At 54.3% G+C, this 18,551-nt stretch overlaps 1 protein-coding gene across 3 annotated transcripts; it reads left to right on the top strand.

The window, feature by feature from the left end:
• Positions 1-749: 749 nt before the first annotated feature.
• Positions 750-13,732, top strand: THAP8 (THAP domain containing 8). 3 transcript variants are annotated; one of them, XM_044989001.1, is made up of 4 exons: positions 750-961; positions 2,732-2,924; positions 4,057-5,151; positions 11,648-13,732. In XM_044989001.1, the coding sequence occupies exons 1-4, from the start codon at positions 879-881 to the stop codon at positions 11,792-11,794; spliced, it is 1,518 nt and encodes a 505-aa protein (XP_044844936.1). In that variant the 5' UTR covers positions 750-878; the 3' UTR covers positions 11,795-13,732. The 3 variants fall into 3 exon arrangements, with proteins under 3 accessions (XP_044844936.1, XP_044844938.1, XP_044844935.1); XM_044989003.1 differs by lacking the exon at positions 750-961 and adding an exon at positions 1,907-1,979; XM_044989000.1 differs by lacking the exon at positions 750-961 and adding an exon at positions 1,907-2,166.
• Positions 13,733-18,551: the final 4,819 nt, after the last annotated feature.

Raw genomic sequence — 18,551 nt, 5'->3', positions numbered from 1 at the left:
CCTCCCAGGCCCCTCCTCCCTCCTGGGGTGACACCCCCTAGCTCAGCCCCTCTCATAGCAACCCCCCCTCCCAGGCCCCTCCTCCCTCCCGGGGTGACACCCCCTAGCTCAGCCCCTCTCATAGCAACCCCCCAACCCAGGCCCCTCCTCCCTCCCGGGGTGACACCCCCTAGCTCAGCCCCTCTCATAGGAACCCCCCCTCCCAGGCCCCTCCTCCCTCCTGGGGTGACACCCCCTAGCTCAGCCTCATCCCCTCTCATAGCAACCCCCCTCCCAGGTCCCACCTCCCTCCCGGGGTGACACCCCTAGCTCAGCCCCTCTCATAGCACCCAGGCCCCTCCTCCCTCCCGGGGTGACACCCCCTAGCCCAGCCCCTCTCATAGCAACCCCCCCCCGGCCCCTCCTCCCTCCCGGGGTGACACCCCCTAGCTCAGCCCCTCTCATAGCAACCCCCCCTCCCAGGCCCCTCCTCCTCCTCCCTCCTGGGGTGACACCCCCTAGCTCAGCCCCTCTCATAGCAACCCCCACCAGGCTCCTCCTCCCTCCCGGGGTGACACCCCCTAGCTCAGCCCCTCTCATAGCAACCCCCCCTCCCAGGCCCCTCCTCCTCCCTCCTGCGGTGACACCCCCTAGCCCCGCCCCCCGGCGGCCACCCCCTGTGTTACAGCCTTTGCGGCTCGAGTCTACGGCCCTGTTGCCATGGCGGCAGGGCCCGGATATAGCCCCGCCCCCTCCGCCCTGCTGCGCAGCACGCGCGCCCTCGGACGGACGGCGGGCGGGTTCTAAGCGTAGCGACGCACGGCGTCGCCTTGCGTGCGGCCGTGGCGCGGCGCGTGTCACGTGCGAGGGGAGCCGGCCCGGCGCCGGGGCGCGCGACGATGCCCAAGTACTGCCGGGCGCCGAACTGCTCCAACTCGGCCGGGCAGCGCCGGCCGGGCGGCGAGCGCCTCAGCTTCTATAGGTCAGTTCCGCCTGCGTCACGCGCCGGTCCGTGACGTCACGCGCGGGGCGCGCTCGCCTTGCCCCCGAACAACGCGGGCTGGCAACGGGAGGCGAGCGCCGGCCGGGAGGGGAGCGGCCGAGCCCGCGGGGCCGCCGGGGGGAGGCGCAGATGGGGGGACCGGGGAGGGCTGTGAGGGGACAAGAGGCGTTAGAGGGAGGCGGGGGGCAGGAGGTAGCGGGGTGGGGGAGGATTGTGAGGGGGCAGGAGGTAGTGGGGTGAGGGGGCGGGACACTGGGGGGGCAGTCTGGGGGGCAGGAGGCAGTGGGGTGAGGGAGCGGGACACTGGGGGGTAGGAGGAGGTAATGGGGGCAGGAGTTGGCAGTGGGGTGAGGGAGCTGGACATGGGTGGTCTGGGGGGCAGGAGGCAGTGAGGTGAGAGGGTGGGATGCAGTGGGGGCTAGTTTGGGGGGCAGGAGGCAGTGGGGTGAGGGGGAGCACCGTGGAAGGGGCAGGAGTTGGCAGTGGGGTGAGGGGGCTGTACATGGGTGGTCTGGGGGGTAGGAGGCAGTGGGGTGAGGGGGAGCACTGTGGAAGGGGCAAGAGGAGGCAGTGGGGTGAGGGGGCTGTACATGGGTGGTCTGGGGGGTAGGAGGCAGTGGGGTGAGGGGGAGCACCATGGAAGGGGCAGGAGGAGGCAGTGGGGTGAGAGGGCTGGACATGGGCTGTCTGGGGGGCAGAGGGGTGAGGGGGAGCACCGTGGAAGGGGCAAGAGGTGGGGGGGTAGGAAGCAGCAGGGGAGCAGGAGGCAATGGGGGATGGTCTGGGGGCAGGAGGCAGTGGGGTGAGTAGGAGCACCATGGAAGGGCCAGGAGGAGGCAGTGGGGTGTGAGAGCTAGACATGGGCGGTCTGGGGGGCAGGAGGCAGTGGGGTGAGGAGGGGCACCGTTGGGTTGGGGAGTGGGCTGTTCATGGAGCAGGTCATGGACTGTATTAGAGTGGGGTATTTGTCCGATGTGATCATAGCAGTGAGCACCAGGTGACGTATGTTAATGGAGGGAGTGGAATTCCCCTCCCCCAGTAACAGGGTGGTGCTGTCATATAGGTATGGGCCATGTGGTGGGTGTTGCCAGGTGCTGTATGTTACTTGCAGGGAAGGCGGGTCCTTTATGTAACAGCAGTGAGTTACAGGTGTCATATGGTTACAGGAATGCTTACAACACCAGGTATAGCCACGGTTAATAGGTCCTAGGCACTGTACCGTACGGGGCAGGGAAATGGGGCATGTAAGGAATGGGGCAGGGAAATGTGGTGGGGAGCAGACTCTGTCACTGCATCTGTTTTTATTGGTGTCTGGCTGAGCCCATGCACCTGCTCGCCTGGGGTGCAGGGGGAGGAAGAGCTGGGTGTCAAACATCTGGAATTTAGTACTGCCCTGGGGTTGATATTCAGGCCCTGCCACCGAGTCCTGGTGTCTGCTGCCACCTCTTTAATCACTGGTATCTGTTTGGATATTTGATAGAATGTGAGCCAAGAGCAGGAGTCAGGATTTTTAGGTCCTCTTCCTAGCTATGCTGGTGACTCACTGCTTGAATCTGGGCACGTCTCTTCGTCTCTGTCCCTCAGTTTCCTCATCTGTAAAATGGGAATCATAACACGGACCTGTCTCAAAGGGGGCTGTGAAGCTAAATCAGTAAATGTTTGTGGGTTCCTTGGTGACCAGAGGCTGAATGTGGTCATGACAGCATGAGGTTTGATTGTCACTGAAGACCTCTTCTGATGTCCATGCAGGTTTCCCTTGCATAACCCAGAACGACTCCAACAATGGCTCTCTCAGATGAACCAAGAGAAGTGGGTACCCACCAGATACCAGCATTTATGCAGTGAGCACTTTGCTCCGTCATGTTTTGAATACAGGTGGGGGGTTCGCTATCTAAAGCCTGATGCTGTCCCCACCATCTTTCAACTGTCTGAAAAACCCCTGGTAAGTCTCTGGTCATCAACTGATGTGGGGACTTTCCAGTGTGAATTCAGTGGGGGATGCTTGGGACAGGGTTTTACAAAATAGCTGACTTGGGGGGGAGCATGGCTGAGTAGCTAGTGTCGAGGACTGAGCTCTCTTCCTTACTCTGGGAAGGAATTATCCCCATTTTTATAGTTGACCTTGGACAAGTTTCTCCCCCTCTCTGTAGCCTAGTTGTCCCATCTGTAAAATAGGAAGAATGATATTGACTGCTTCCTGAGGGGACTGTGAAGCTTTGAGCTCCTGGGGGCTAGCTTAAGGCACCGTGTTGATTACTTGTGCAAATCTGGCAAGATGATCAGAAACCGGCCTAGTCACTGCCAGGTTGCCTGCCTATACCTGCCCGCTGGTTCAGGAGGCTATTGACAGTCTGTCACTCCCGGAGCAAACAGCTTGAGAGTAAACACCTCTGTCATGTGACCCAACGAAGGCTAATGGCAATGGAGGAAGAAATTGCCTAATTGGAACATAGGAGGGGGAGGGGAGGAGCATGTGGGTCGGTCTGTCTGTGCATGTTTGTGTAAGATGTTGGAGAGCGGGCTGGATTGATGACTTAGGGACAGGCCTTTGACAGCGCTTTAAATCTGGGCAGTCCCTGCAAAGCCCGGGGAATGGGGCCTGTGAATCAGACCTGTTGGAAAACCTAAAGCCACTTTGCACTGTTCTGGAGTGAGCAGAAACAACTGCTTGAGCCTCCCTCTTGTGTCAGAGGCCTCCCCAGCTGGCATAGAGCATGTGTAAGGGCCCTGTTTGTAACACCTGGCACGGGGGTAGATCAGGGTACGGCCAGAGCACACGGCAGAGTGTGTGTGTGTGTGGTGGAGGGGGTGGTCAGGGGAGCAGCCAGAGTGCACTGTGCTATGTCCGTCCTCTGCTCCCCAGGGCCCATAAGAAAAGCATAACTTAGAGCAGCCCTGAGGCTGCTGTAATTGACCCTGGAAGCCAGATAAGGCTATCCTGCAGCACAGGGGAATGCAAAGGGAACTTATAGCCACCTCTTCCTCCTGCCCCAAGCAGGGCAGGTAATTGGGTCCCCTCACCTCTGCATTGTCTTTCAGAGGCAAATACATGTTGTTTCTTTGGTGGCTTGCAGAAAAGGGAGAATCCTGCCAGGCCCCCATGCGAAACACAGGCCAAGAAGCTAATTGCTGAGAACAGCATGGACAGGACCTCGCAGGGGCCACAAGCCGTGGCAGCCCATCCCACTCCGGACACACTGGAAGCTCTCGCCATAGCTATCGACCCGGGTCTGTCCTCGGCCCCGATCTACGTGGAAGCCCAGCCCTCTGTCTCGGATCTGGACCTTCATGCCCTCTCCTCCCCTCTGGTCGGGGCGGTGAACCTGATGCCTCTCGTTCAGATCATGGAGCCGCTCAACGCTGTGGCGCTGGCCGTGGCCTCACCCACGGAGGGTGTAGAGTCCATCCCCATCCATCTCCCAGGCCAGCCGTTCCCTCCTGCCATGGACCAGCGTGTGGATTTCTCCGTCGAGGCCTCTCCGGACTCTTTTGTGGCGGACGTGCCTGAGCAATTTGCGACAGAGATCATGGTCTCTTGTGAGGACGCTGCTGTAGTGGACCAGCCCGAGGGCACCTTCGCTGCTGATCAGGCACATACCCTGGTGGCCACGGTGGACCCACAGGAGATTGCAGACCAGGGCACCCTCTTCATTGAGAACGTGTCCATCCAGCCCCTTCTGGAAACTGACCCTTCCACCGCAGCTGTCCTCAGCTCCCTGCAGGTGTCGACCACCCAGATGGTGGCGTATTTTGAAACCATCCCCACTGCGCCGGTGGTGTCCTCTAGCACCATGGGGCCGCTGACGTCCAGTGCATCGCCTCCCGAGACCGTGTTGTCCTCGGCCTTGACGGTGCCCATTGTCTCGACGGTGCCCATAGTGTCGAACTATGCTGCCGGCTCCCTGGATGACGACTCCTCCTCCTCCACCATCGAGGTGGAGCTCTGTGCCGAAACCCTGGAGGAGCAGCTTGAGGAGCACCGCTACCACAAGAACGAGCTGACCACCCAGCAGCTGGTCGACCTGGTGATGGGCCTGCAGAAGAAGGTCAAGGTGCTGCAGCAGCGACACCGGCGTCACTGCACCAAACTGGAAGCCATGGAGGGCGTGGTGGAGCAGCTGAGGAAGGAGAGCCTGGTGTCGGATGAGAAGCTCAAGCTGCTGGAGATGGTAGGTTGGGCGTGTCTAAGCTCTATCTGGCTGTTCTGATGCTTGCCGGGTCCCTCACCACTAGTTGCCCTTAGCATGAGGGGGTCTTGTCTGTCCCTGCTGTGGGTCGACCTCCTGAAACTACCAGCCTCTGGGAGAGACAAGCACTGCCTTCCAGGCCTCTGGAGGCCCCACTCTCTCGGTACAGGTAAGCGATAGGCACATCCCCCCCCGCCAAGTCCTTGCCACATGTCTAGCCCTGTTCCGCTGAACACTGACAGAACTTGTACATCTGTTGTTCCCTAAGGAACAGTATACTCCAGCTTGTAAGATTCAACTCTGGGTCACCACTTTAGCGCACGCACATGCACACACACACCACACTTAGGTATCTATATAGTGAAAACAAGAACAGGTTCAGCATCCAAGGACAGGAGTTCCAGTGATAGTGGGTAAGAATATTGGGAACGGTTACATATGGAACAAAATCATAACACGGTTTCTAGAGCTGATATTTAATAACACAAGACATTCCCATATCTCCTACACAGGGGTTCTCAACCTTCTTCTTTACGAGGCTCCCACAACATGCTATAAAAACTCCATGGGATAGCTGTCCCACAACAGCTGTTTTTCTGTGTATAAAAGCCAGGGCTGATGTTAGGGGGTGGCAAGGAGGGCAATTGCCCGGGGCCACCACAAAGTGAAGTTGATCAGGCTTTGGCTTCAGCCCTGGGTGGTGGGACTTGAGGACTTGGTCTGCAGTCCCACATGGCAGGACTTTGGCTTTCTGCCCTGGGCCCTAGCGAGTCTAATGCCAGCCATGCTTGGTGGACCCCCTGAAACCTGCATGTGACACCCCAAGGGGACCTGGATCCCTAGTTGAGAATTACTGTCCTACAAGATAGCCTAACCCAAGTCCTTTCCCCCGCATTTTCAGCCAGTAAGATTGAGCCTCCTTCTCATAAAATCAGGCCCACTGACAGCTTGTTCTTACAGATTGAAGGAATAATGGCGGTTCATAGGGACCCCCTAGAAATAGTCCTCCAAACCATTGTTTGCAAACAGGATAACCCCCTGTGGCTTGTTTTTTCCTGTGTGCTGCTTTCTCTTTGATGTCACATCCCGCCATTAGTATTCGACAAGCCAGACCACAGAGAGGAATGTTTCTTAGCTCCTGTCTGGTGAAACTAAGGCAGGTCACCTTATACATTGCTTTAAGAACATAATTTTTCTACAGAAACAACTCCTCAAATATCCCCTGTGCTCAAGAGGACCAGTATATGACACACTTTCAGTAGACCCTAAAATGGACTTTTGGTGAACTAGAATGTAAATACCAGACTCTGGGGATCCCTGTAACCCTTATACCCTGTGTCAGTTGGCACCATGAGGTCCCTGGGGCACACGTGTATGCATACATGGGTGTGATTTGCAGTTCGTGTGGATGTACCTGTGCTAGTTGCACTTTAGAAGTCAGGATGTGGCACTGTGGGTAGCTGGAGTACATCTCCAAGACAAACCCCTGGCTGCAGTGTAGACATAGCTGTAGGTACTGTCATGGTGGTATCTCTGCACTACACAATCTTTAAAATCCTATGGAGCAGGGCTCTTATCCCTGTTGTACAGATGGGGAGTTGAGGCTCTGAGAGGCTAAGTGACTTGCCCGAGGTGTCACAGGAAGCCTGTGGCAAAGCTGGAAATTGAACCTGGGTCTCCCAAGCTAGTGCTCTAGCCACCAGAACACCCCTCTGTTCTACCTAGTGGCCGTGCCCCATAGAGAAAGCAGTAGCAACTCATGCAGTTAGAGCTAGGGGGTCTCATGTTCGATACCCACAAACAGCCTGAGCAGGATGCTGTGAGTGCCTTGTGTGGGGATACAAGGGGTGGGATTTTTTCCTGCTTTGGTGGGTGGGGGACATACTGTATAGCCTATTTGTTCCCTACTCTGTACCGTATGTGGGGCCAGATTCATCCAGCTGGCTTCACTCTGCTCTGTGGACCAGCTCCAGGGAAGGATGTGGCCTAGTATGCTGTCCTGAGGACTGGATGGCCCAGTGTCTTGTGGGTGCCTGTTCCTAATGGTGGTGTTGCTGCTATGGGAATCAAGGCTACAACAGCCGTTGGAAAGTTGTTCCCATCTGCCAGCCTGTCTGGCTGTCCCTGTGTGAGGAGAAGCGGGGGAGAGGTGTTTTGCAGCGAGGCTGTGTCAAGCCGAACCACTAACTCCCACGTCATCTTAGTCCAGAATCTGTCGGGCCGTTGGGACCAAGCACCCTCTCTTCCCTGCTGGGGTGATGATGGAGGCACCTTGGTAGGAGGAGCTGTGACACTTTTCAGCATTACCCAGGATGACTGGGGTTAATACTACCACCTGCTTACAGGGGGAGGACACCCTGTCTGTGCCATACCAGGGGAAACTCTCCCCAGCCACCAGCTGCTGGCAACACAGGTGCACTGCTCTGGGCTCCAGGAGCCCCCTCTTTCCCAATGCCGGCTAGCAGTTTAAACACCCCGCTTTGTCACATGCGAGCGCCCAGTCCCCTATCTTCTGGATGCCTGCAGTGTGTGCCAACTTGCTGCCTGTGCGGAAGCAGTGCACCGCAGTTCACCGGCTTCTCAGTTCAGCGCTCTCCTTACACACGTGCCACAATTAAAAAAAATAAAGGTCTGGAATCGACCATTCGGTATCTTGCTAATGGGGGTGTAGTTGGTGAAAGGGTCATATCTTGCCGGGGGTGGGGGTGAGGAGAATCAAAGCCTGTGACTTAACCCTCATTGACTTCAGTGAGGGCAGAATCTGGCCTTGAGTTTGTCCCCGTTTGGAAGCAAAGGAGCTTTCCTAATGGAGCTGCTGCAGTCCTGGTAGTGCTCCCCCTGCTGGACACTCGGGTTGTTTGAGTCCCACCACCCTGGGCTTTGTCTTCTTTAAGCTTCCAGGCTGGGTGGTCCCCGACTCTGTCTTTTGGTTCTCGGGCGCACTCCTTGGGCACAGGCAGAAATGGCACCCCATGGTCCAGCTGCCCTAGGCCCCCCAAGAACAGTGCTGACCCCTCGCAAGGCACATCCCTGTTGCTCAAGCCCACCTTCTCCCAGAGTGCCAACCTGGTGGCCTCTCTGCTGTTGAACTCCTCGGGGACATGTGACTGTTGACATGCACCATACAGAGGCTTTGCAAATAGGGATTCTAAAACAATCACTCTCTGCTGGAGACGGCCCAAGAAATACACAGATCCAGACAAAACACGCACACCTCCACGCATTCCCTGCATCAGTTTCCTCACCTCTCTGAAACGTTCTTTGGACTTAGATCAGAGTAGAAAAGTAAGTGGCACCTTTTATTGACTTCTGGGGCAGGGACACAAGACACAATAAAAAACCAGGTGTCCAGGACCCTCCTCCTGCAATTCACGGCTTCTCTTCTGAACACTAGTCTCACTCTTTCCTCTCCAGCAAGCTTCTCTGACCTTGAGTGGTGCTGCACTCAGAAAAGCTGTCCTCAGCTATGAAAGTATGTCCCTTTTTCTCCTCTCTATAGTCTGAGTTCATATGGCTTAGCAGTAGCATCCAGCTTCTTTGTTTCTCCCCTTCTGGGAAATTCCAGTGCTCCAAACCCAAGGCCCCGCAGAGGTGCTGGAGAAAGCCAGTCCTTCTAGCTTCAGCCAGCGCCTGGTCCTGAGGCGCGCTTCCATTTGAATGAGAGCCATTCGGGTTAATGACTCTCCGTTGTCCCTGGTCTGGAAGAGATGTGCTTCAGCCCTCAGAGCAGATGGTGGATCCCACATACACTGAGACATTCAGTGATACAGCAGTTTCATAAAACCAGCCAATAGGAGCCAGTTCTTGCAAATAGCACTAGCAAGACAGCACGATGGCCCAGCGGTTAGGGTGCCAGCATGGGATATGGGAGACCTAGGTTCAATTCTCTGCTGCTACAGACCCCCGTATGACCTGGTATCTGACAAGGTTCATAGCTCTGTATCTTTCCCCTGCCCCGTGAGAGGCTGTTAATACCTTGTGTCATGGAGATAGGGTTGCTCAGAGCCCCTACTGCAAACCTAAGGAATATGGTCTTTTCATTGACTAGTACCATAACCTTCCATGCCTAATAATCTTTTGTGGGAGTGGCTTGCGTCAGTCCTTAAGTGCCAAATTAGCTATGGTGTTGGGTTCTTTGTTAGCACATCTGTTCTGAGGTCTGTTCAGTCAGCCGCTGGGCTCGGATGCAAAAAGATTCACACACAGCTCTTGTTTTAGAAGGGTTTTAATTGTTAACTTAGAACTTTTCCTTCCTCCTTAATTGGAATTCACTCAGCCGGTTTATTGTTCTTGATCATTTTAATTGAACTGGATAAATGCGCGTGGATGGAATGAATCCCCCAGTCCTCTTCAGATCGCAGCTTGAAATTGGATCTTTTCCCGCCGCTCGCTCATGCTGGTCTTGCAACCAGAGGCTTTGATTTAATTTATTGCCTAGACAGTATTGTGGGGGTGGGAAGTTGAGGGCCTGGCAGAGTTGGCTCTGTTAGGATGAGAAATTGATGATACGAGTCAGGTAGACTTATGATGTCATCTTGTCTACATACAACCATCTCTGCCAAGTGCTATTTCCCTGAATGCAGTACAAACAAAACAGGCGTCTTCCTTACTCATCAATCTTCAAATCTGTCCCTCCATAGCAGTCTGTACCCAAGAAACTCCATCCCTCTGCTTCCTATCAGGGTCACACCCACAGCTCCTTCCCCTGGCTCTCTTGCCGAGCCTCTGTGTCTGCAGCCAGGGCCATTCCTCTGTTTACATGGCATACGCCATGCAGCCTGTTTCCTTGGGCAGTCAGTATTCTTTGTCTGCAGCTGCCATCACTACATCAAGTGGCTTGATTGCTCCTTTTGTTTAGCCTAAAAGAGTGCTTGGCCACACCCATTGGCTATAGTGAGGCCTGTGATTGTGTTTGGATCCAGGATTTGCTTGCTGGCAGCCTGTAGCCCTTTCAGCATGACAGTGTCTTTATACCCCCACTCTTTCCTGTAGCATTTTGGAATAGGGGTATGGGAGAGGCAGCTGAAGCAAAATTATGTTGCATGAAACACGGTCTGCTTTACCCAGGCCAGACTAAGATAATGTGGTAGTCCCTTCTAACCTTAAAAAAACAAAACAAAACAAAAAAACCTACTGATCTGTGGACCTGAGGGTTTTTCTACCTGGGGAAACTGACCAGAATAGCTTCCCATATGGATACTCTTATTCCAGAATAGCTATAGGACTTGAAATCCATACCCTGCCTTGTTCTGGAATGACTTTGCATGTTGATGAGCCCTAAAATAGCTTGGGTGGGGTCTGAATGGCTTGTGGGCTTGACTAGGGAAGAGGCAGCGTCTTTCACATCCAGGTCATCGGTTCAAGTGGAGGATTCTGACCTCTGCCTGCAGTTCCCATCACAAACCAGGCCTCTTCCCAGCAGCCTAGGCGGAGGCGCCAAGGAATGCACAGGCCACTGAGACTGAACTCCTCTGTCGCCCCCTTTCTCTGTGATCTGCAGGACCCTCTCTAGGGCTGAGTGGGGAGAGTTCAGCCCCCCAGGGTCTTGGCTTCTCTGCTGAGGCGGGCCCTAATTGCACCTGTCTCCTGCACCCTTGTTCGATAGCTACCAAACTTGTTTTATCCAGGGGCCACCAAACAGCTGTCAGACGGGAACGACTCGTTTGCTGTTCCCCGGGGCTGGACCTAACGAGCAATCTGGAGCTAGATTCAGAGAGCTAAGGCCAGACAGGTCCACCAGACCATCTAGACTTATCCGCTGTATCTCACAGGCTCCCATCAGCATCTGCGTGCTTAACTCAGCCACTGAAATTAGACCAAGTAGTGCAGCTTGCAGGAGACTGAACTATCAAGTGCCGCAGGCAGTGAATAGGAGGGACCGAGGGGCCCCAGGGCCCCAGACCCCAGCAGTGACAGGGGAATGATGAAATGAGATAGACCCAGATCATCACGCCAAGTGACCTGCCCCCCCCACGCTGGTGAAAAACCCCTGAGGTCCCTGCCAGTGTGACCTGGAGGGGGAAATTCCTTGTCAACCCCACATATGGTGACCAGTTCGACCCTGAGCAGCAAGAACCAGCCAGCCAAACACCAGAGGGTACGTCTACACCGCAAGGCAAAAACGCACCGCACCGAGGCTTGGAGCCCGGGTCAGTTGACTTGGGCTGTGGAGCTAAAAATGGCCGTATAGATGCTCAGGCTGGAGCCCAGGCTCTGAGACCAACCACTCGCCGGGTTTGAGTCTGGGCTCCAGCCCAAGCCTGGCCGTCTACACGGCAGTTTTGAGCCCCGCAAGCCAAGTCAGCTGCCCCGGGCGAGCCCTGGCTCTGCGGCGGGTCTTTTATTGCAATGTTAGACGTACACAGAGAGAGCAAATGGTCAGTGCCGCCTCTGAGCCCTGGCCCCTCCTGTCCTTTAAGCAGCACTGCCTGGAAACCTCCCCAGGCAAAATCTTTAACCTCCCATCTTGCTCCCCCAGGCGTGCCTGCAGTCCAGCGCGGTGATGCCAGAAAGCGGCAGCACAGTTGCCATCATCTGCCAGGAGGAAGACCGGGCTCTAGTGTACGCTGTTCCCCAGCTCCCCGAGGAGGGGAATGAGACAATCATCCACGTGGAAGAGCAGTAACCAAGAGACCCATGCTCTAGAGCCCTCCGCTCCCTGCTTCACTGAGCTGCACGGTGAGGGATCACCTGGGTCCTTCTCTCCCCAGCAACAGGAGCAGCGATTCCCGTGCTGCTGGCAATGATGCAGCAGCTGCATATTCAATGGCCTTCATGCTATGGCACTTTATTTTGGTGGGGAGTGGAGAGGTGGGTTTGTTTCGAGTTGGAATGATTGTTTATAAAGGGTCTTCTCATGGGGGGATTGAGTTACTGGCTTGTCCAGGTATCTACCTCCCTGAGCTGCAGGGTCCTGCTGTCACCGGGTTAATAACTACCGATTAAAAGCTGTATTTACTCATGGACTTGCTCTGCCTGCTGCACATAAGCTGGCTGCCTGCTTGAGTGACAACAAAAATGAGCAGGGTGTGTATAAGCCAAGCCAACTCACCCCTTCCTAAGCTCCTGAAAACTCCTGTCAGCTTTGCTGCTGGCCCTGAGTTTTCTGCCTCTCTGGCACTGTTGGGGTAGTTAACTTAATTGTTCCTCTGGGTCATCCTGTGTATGAGCCCTCCCCGGCTGCTGCCTTGGAAGCCTAGCACAAATTTGTCGGCCTATGCACAAGTATCTGTGTGAATGGGAAATGGACCGAGCAGACTGAAGCGGCAAAGCTGGGCTGGAAATCTTGAGGATAGCAGTGCAGAGGTTCTGGAGGGATGTGTGACTGTGTCTCAGTTAACACTGACCAGCTGCGGTGTCACCCAAAACGCTGTCGTTACAAGGCTCACCGTTGATCCCCGGGGTGCCACGCATCCTGGGTGTGCACAGTTTGCCGTGATATTTAAACGGCTTGTTCTAGGCAGTAGCGCCCACCCCAAATGTTCAAAACATCACCAAAAAATCACGAGACAATGTAAACATAATGGCGTTGGTGTTCTTTTTATTTGCCTTTTTGAGCCTTTAGGGTGCTCGGGTCACATTTGGAAGCTTTCTCTACAGCCAGGAGGGCTAGAAACTTACTTTTTCTTTAAGAATGAAGGCTGCAATCATCACATCTCCAGGAGCTGGGGCTTTAAGGAAAACAATAATTATCATGAGACTCATGACAAAATCATGGGAGTTGGCAACACTGTGTAGGAGGCTTGTAATGCTGTAGGCTTAGCAGCTGGGGAAACGGGCAGGGCCAGTCACTTCAGGGAACATGGACATGTGCACTAGCTCAGGGGAGAGGTTTGGGGCTGCCAGGAGCTGGGGTCATCAGAAAGCTTGATAAAGGCAGAGGAGTTGGGCACCTGGGATTTTTTTTTTGAGGGGTGTGTGGAAAGATGGGGGTGTCTCCTGCCTCCCATGACTCCTGCTTTTTTCTGAGCCCAGCCCATGAATGTTTAGAGCCTGACCCATGACTCCAGTGGGGGCTTTTGTGCTGGGTACCCTACCATTGCAGCCAGCTCTTGTCTCCAGCTTCCTGCTATCAGGTTCCCTGTTTGAAAACACTGCAACTAAGCAATTCTGCTGCTGTTGAGGATGATGGCAAAGCTCCCACTGACTTGAGTGGGTGCAGGATTGGTCCCTGAATTGCAAAGTTATCAGTAGAGGAAAAAGCTTTGTTAGATCTAAGAATAACTCATCCTCCAAAGGCTTTAAAGCCAGGCTACTCACCCCACCACCACCATGTTGTCCCGTTGCCATTGGCTTTCCCTGACTAGCTGTGTACTTGATTCTTTCCTGAGGGTGTGAATAAATTCTCTTCCACTTTATTTTTTTATTTAAGTTTATTTTTAATACGATTGTTTGCAAATGAAACAGCCGGAATCAAAGGTTGACTGGCAGCGCCACGATTGTTGAATGTGTTGAGGGGAGGGACGGGGACCTCATCGTGTTTAAATCTTGATTTGTCTCTCCCCTGGAGAGATTGTGTTTGTACCTGGTAAAAAATGCTTTAATAAAAATGAACGATGATGACAAAGAAGTGGAGGTTTCCACAGTGAAAAATTCTTCCCTAGAGTGTGTCCTTCCAGCCTTTTGGGTGTATTAAAATCAGGGGTCTGATTTATTTATTTTTTCCAACCTCACGCTCTCCCAGTGTAAATCAGGAATAAGTCCACTGCTGTCAGCGTGTGGAGCTGGGTGCCAGTCCTGGGTCCGCATGACATCTGTACTAGAGCAGGGTGCCTGAGGGCACGTTTGTGCTGCGGTTTTTGGAGCCTGCCAGCCTGGCTTGACTGACTGGGGCTGGTGAGGCTTGCTCTGGCTTTCCAAAAAGGGCCGTGTAGATAATGCTCTGAAGTTGCATCTTGGGCTGGAGATCACATCTTCAAAGCGCTCCTGCTACCCTGAGTCTGGCAGATTTGAGCTAGCGGATCTGGGCTGGGGAGCATCGCTGCTTCAGGCTCCAATATGCAGTGTGGACACACCCTGAACCACTGGGCAATCCAGCCCCTCTAGGCACCTTTGGATGGCTAAGTCTCCTGCAGCAAACTCCAGGTTGTTCCCTTCCGCTTTTTATTTGGGCTAACGCCATTCCCTGCCAAAGGAACGTTCCCTAAAGCCCATTATAAATCACACCCTGAGGCCAGGTGTGTCCAGGACGTTTGAAAGTTGAGCTCCCCGTAAGGAAAACACAATCCTACCCACAAGCGTATCGGTCACAGCTAGTCCTTCATGTGTCTCCTTGCCACCCCGCCTGCTCTCTGCAAAATGCTGTTGTGGATCTCCTTACTTTGAGCCTGCCTCTCCTTTCTGACCCGCGTTAATGAGCAGGGGAAGGGTTAATAATTAAGGGAGGCCTAGTGGCTAATGCACTGGCTTGGGTCTCAGGAGATGTTGGTTGGATTCCCAACTCTGCTCACTGGGTGAGCTTGGGTAAGCCAACCCCTCTTCTCTGTGCTTCAGTTCGGGGATGATGATAGCTACCTCCTTTGTAAATCTCCTTGGGATCTACTGATAAGTAGCATATGAGAGCTAACAATGTGCCCCCCCCTTTGGGTGGCCCTGCAAGTGGGACAGTTTGCCCCAGGCCCCACGGGTGCCCCCACAAGAATATAGTATTCTATGGTATTGCAACTTTTTCTTATGGAAGGGGCCCCCAAATTGCTTTGCCCCAGGCCCCCTGAATCCTCTGGGCGGCCCCGAACAATGGGGACATTTGGGCTTTGCCTTCACTAAGGAAAGTAGCTGAGTTTTGGGCTGGCTTTGCTAAAGTGCCAGCTAAGCCTGACTTAAGTGTGTCCACTTTTCTGAGGCAGGATAAAGCCTTGAAAACATAACCGGCTTAGCAGCCGTTGAAATCAGTGAGGCAGTCTCCACACCAGAGCTGTCGTTCCAGGCTCTCTGCAAACTCAGGCTCTTCTGAATTGGTAACTCTCGGGGCAGCTCTCCCCTCTCAGATTGAGCTTAGTGCTGGTCTACACTTAAAAATTAGGTCAACCTAGCTATGTCACTCGGCTGTGAAAAATCTCCTGTCCTGAGTGCTGTTGTTAGTTCAACCTAACCCCAGAGTAGGCACGGCCAGGTCAATGGAAGAATTCTAGCTACCTCCTCTTGGAGAGGTGGATTAGCAACATCAATAGAAACCCCACTTCCGTCAATGTGGGAAACATCTACCCCGGGGGTAGGCAACCTGTGGCACGCGTGCACGCGAGCTGATTTTCAGTGGCACTCACGCTGCCCGGGTCCTGGCCACCGGTCCGGGGGGCTCTGCATTTTAATTTAATTTTAAATGAAGCTTCTTAAACATTTAAAAAACCTTATTTATTTTACATACAACAATAGTTTAGTTATATATTATAGACTTAGAGAAAGAGACCTTTATTACTGGCACACGAAACCTTAAATCAGAGTGAATAAATGAAGACTCGGCACAGCACTTCTGAAAGGTTGCGGACCCCTGATCTACACTATGGCACTACAGCAACATCAGTTACACTCAGAACAGTTACCCTCTCTCTGCCAGTGTGGCAGGCTCTCTGCAAACTCAGGGAGTCTCTGCATCAATCCCACTCTTCACATTTTGAAGATTTCCTTTGTAAGCGTAACAGCCAAAGACTTCTTTTTTTCCGTTTATACAAAAGCTGAGGCTCTGAGGAACACCTGGGAGGTCTGGCTACACCCCCTGCCCCAAACAGTTGTTCAAGGGCACATCCCGTTCTCTGTGAAACCTGGTCCGAACAGGAACGCAGCCCTAGCTCTGAGTTGTTAGTGTGGTGCTGCTAGGTTTTTCCAGCACACAGCGGCAGGGCGCAGCATTGCCCTTCTGCAGTATGCGCTCCCACAAGAGCTGCGTATGTGCAAATTGAGCCTCGCGTTGCAGAATGTCTGCGTGGAAAAGCTAACCTAACCCCAGAACAATCGGATGCTTGACTAGCATCCACTGTACGTACTTTAAACATCAGTCTCCCAGGGGCATTGCAGCTTCCCAGGCACCAACCTCCATTTTATCCAGCATGTGTGGAAGGAAATCGACTGATGGGGGGGATGGAGTTTTATAGCCGCTTTTATGATGATTTGTAGTAATGGACGCTCGGTTTTCTGCTAGCTCCATGCCAACTCCCTCCTCTGAATTACCGGCAAAATCTTTCACGCTTGACACAAAGGATCACGCACACACACGCTGCGGAAATGGGCCTTCTCCACTGAAAAGCTTTTCTCTAGAGCTGGGATTGAATTTATTACCCTCTCCCCACCCTGACCTCTGAGCTCCTAATCTGATTTTGCAGATGGCTCATGCCTTTATCATGGAGCGGGAGGAGGTCAAGTTGGAGGAGGGCGGAGGAATAAAAAGCGGCAGTGCTTCAGCAACAACCTGTAACCCCCCTACTCTGCCCACAATGTGGAGTGTGGGGGTAGCTGCCATTTTTACTGTATATGGTCATCATTAGGGTCCAGAGTTATCATTCATTTGCGATGAACAGGACCAGCTGCCTTCCCAAATAGAGGAGACTGTTGTAGCTGCGGCGGTTATATAACCGGGTCCAACGTGCTCGGAAGGTGTTTGCCGTTAGAAACTTTTACGAGCTGTTAAGGGCCATCTGTGGCAGGCAATGCCCGTGGATGGGACGGAAGCTTCAGGCCCCGCCCCACAGATCTCATGGGGTGTTTGGAATCTGGTCTGGGTCTCCCATCCTGGGTCCAGAAAAGATCTTCTGCTAACAACTGAACTCTTCACCCCCACCCTCACCCCCACCCCCACCTGATTCATAAGGGGGTGGTTCTGTTCAAAAACCCCGGGCACAGCAGGGCCTCAAGCACTGAACTCAAGTCTCGGGAGCTCCAGGGTTGCTCTGTCACTCCCTGTCCCAGCCGGTGCAGGATGGCCCTGCGCTGGTAGAAGAGCCACCAGAACCCCACCCCTGAGGCAGCCGCATTTCCATGGACGGGGGAGGGGGGGGTGCACCCACAGTCCGCTGGGCACTTTGAGGCCCCATTATTGGAGGGGAGGCGTCTCTCTCACTCAGTCACCCCCCAGGACTCTCCCACTCCCTTCCCTCTGCCTCTCTAGCTATGCTCCCCCTTATCTTACCCCACAGCCCCAGCTCTCCTCTAATCCCTGTTCCCCCTCACCTTACCCACAGCCCCCTACTTCCCCATAGCCCCTATAGCACCAGCTCCCCTCTCAACATCCTGCTCCTCCTTATCTTACCCACAGCCCCAGCTCCCCTCTACATCCCTGTTCCCCCCTCATCTTACCCACAGCCCCCTACTTCCCCTATAGCCCCAGCTCCCCTCTCAACATCCTGCTCCCCCTTATCTTACCTGACAGCCCCCTACTTCCCCTATAGCACCCGCTCCCCTCTCAACCTCCTGCTCCTCCTTATCTTACCCCACAGCCCCCCACTTCCCCTATAGCCCCAGCTCTCCTCTAATCCCTGTTCCCCCTTATCTTACCCCACAGCCCCCTACTTCCCCTATAGCCCCTATAGCACCAGCTCCCCTCTCAACATCCTGCTCCCCTTATCTTACCTGACAGCCCCCTACTTCCCCTATAGCCCCTATAGCCCCAGCTCCCCTCTCAACATCCTGCTCCCCCTTATCTTACCTGACAGCCCCCTACTTCCCCTATAGCACCCGCTCCCCTCTCAACCTCCTGCTCCTCCTTATCTTACCCCACAGCCCCCCACTTCCCCTATAGCCCCAGCTCTCCTCTAATCCCTGTTCCCCCTTATCTTACCCCACAGCCCCCTACTTCCCCTATAGCCCCTATAGCACCAGCTCCCCTCTCAACATCCTGCTCCCCTTATCTTATCTGACAGCCCCCTACTTCCCCTATAGCCCCTATAGCACCAGCTCCCCTCTCAACATCCTGCTCCCCCTTATCTTACCTGACAGCCCCTTACTTCCCCTATAGCACCCGCTCCCCTCTCAACCTCCTGCTCCTCCTTATCTTACCCCACAGCCCCCCACTTCCCCTATAGCCCCAGCTCTCCTCTAATCCCTGTTCCCCCTTATCTTACCCCACAGCCCCCTACTTCCCCTATAGCCCCTATAGCACCAGCTCCCCTCTCAACATCCTGCTCCCCTTATCTTACCTGACAGCCCCCTACTTCCCCTATAGCCCCTATAGCACCAGCTCCCCTCTCAACATCCTGCTCCCCCTTATCTTACCTGACAGCCCCTTACTTCCCCTATAGCACCCGCTCCCCTCTCAACCTCCTGCTCCTCCTTATCTTACCCCACAGCCCCCCACTTCCCCTATAGCCCCAGCTCTCCTCTAATCCCTGTTCCCCCTTATCTTACCCCACAGCCCCCTACTTCCCCTATAGCCCCTATAGCACCAGCTCCCCTCT

The sequence above is a fragment of the Mauremys mutica genome, chromosome 15 (genome assembly GCF_020497125.1).
Source record: "Mauremys mutica isolate MM-2020 ecotype Southern chromosome 15, ASM2049712v1, whole genome shotgun sequence".
Taxonomy (NCBI): Eukaryota; Metazoa; Chordata; order Testudines; family Geoemydidae; genus Mauremys; species Mauremys mutica.
This window is presented reverse-complemented; position numbering and strand designations above follow the sequence as displayed.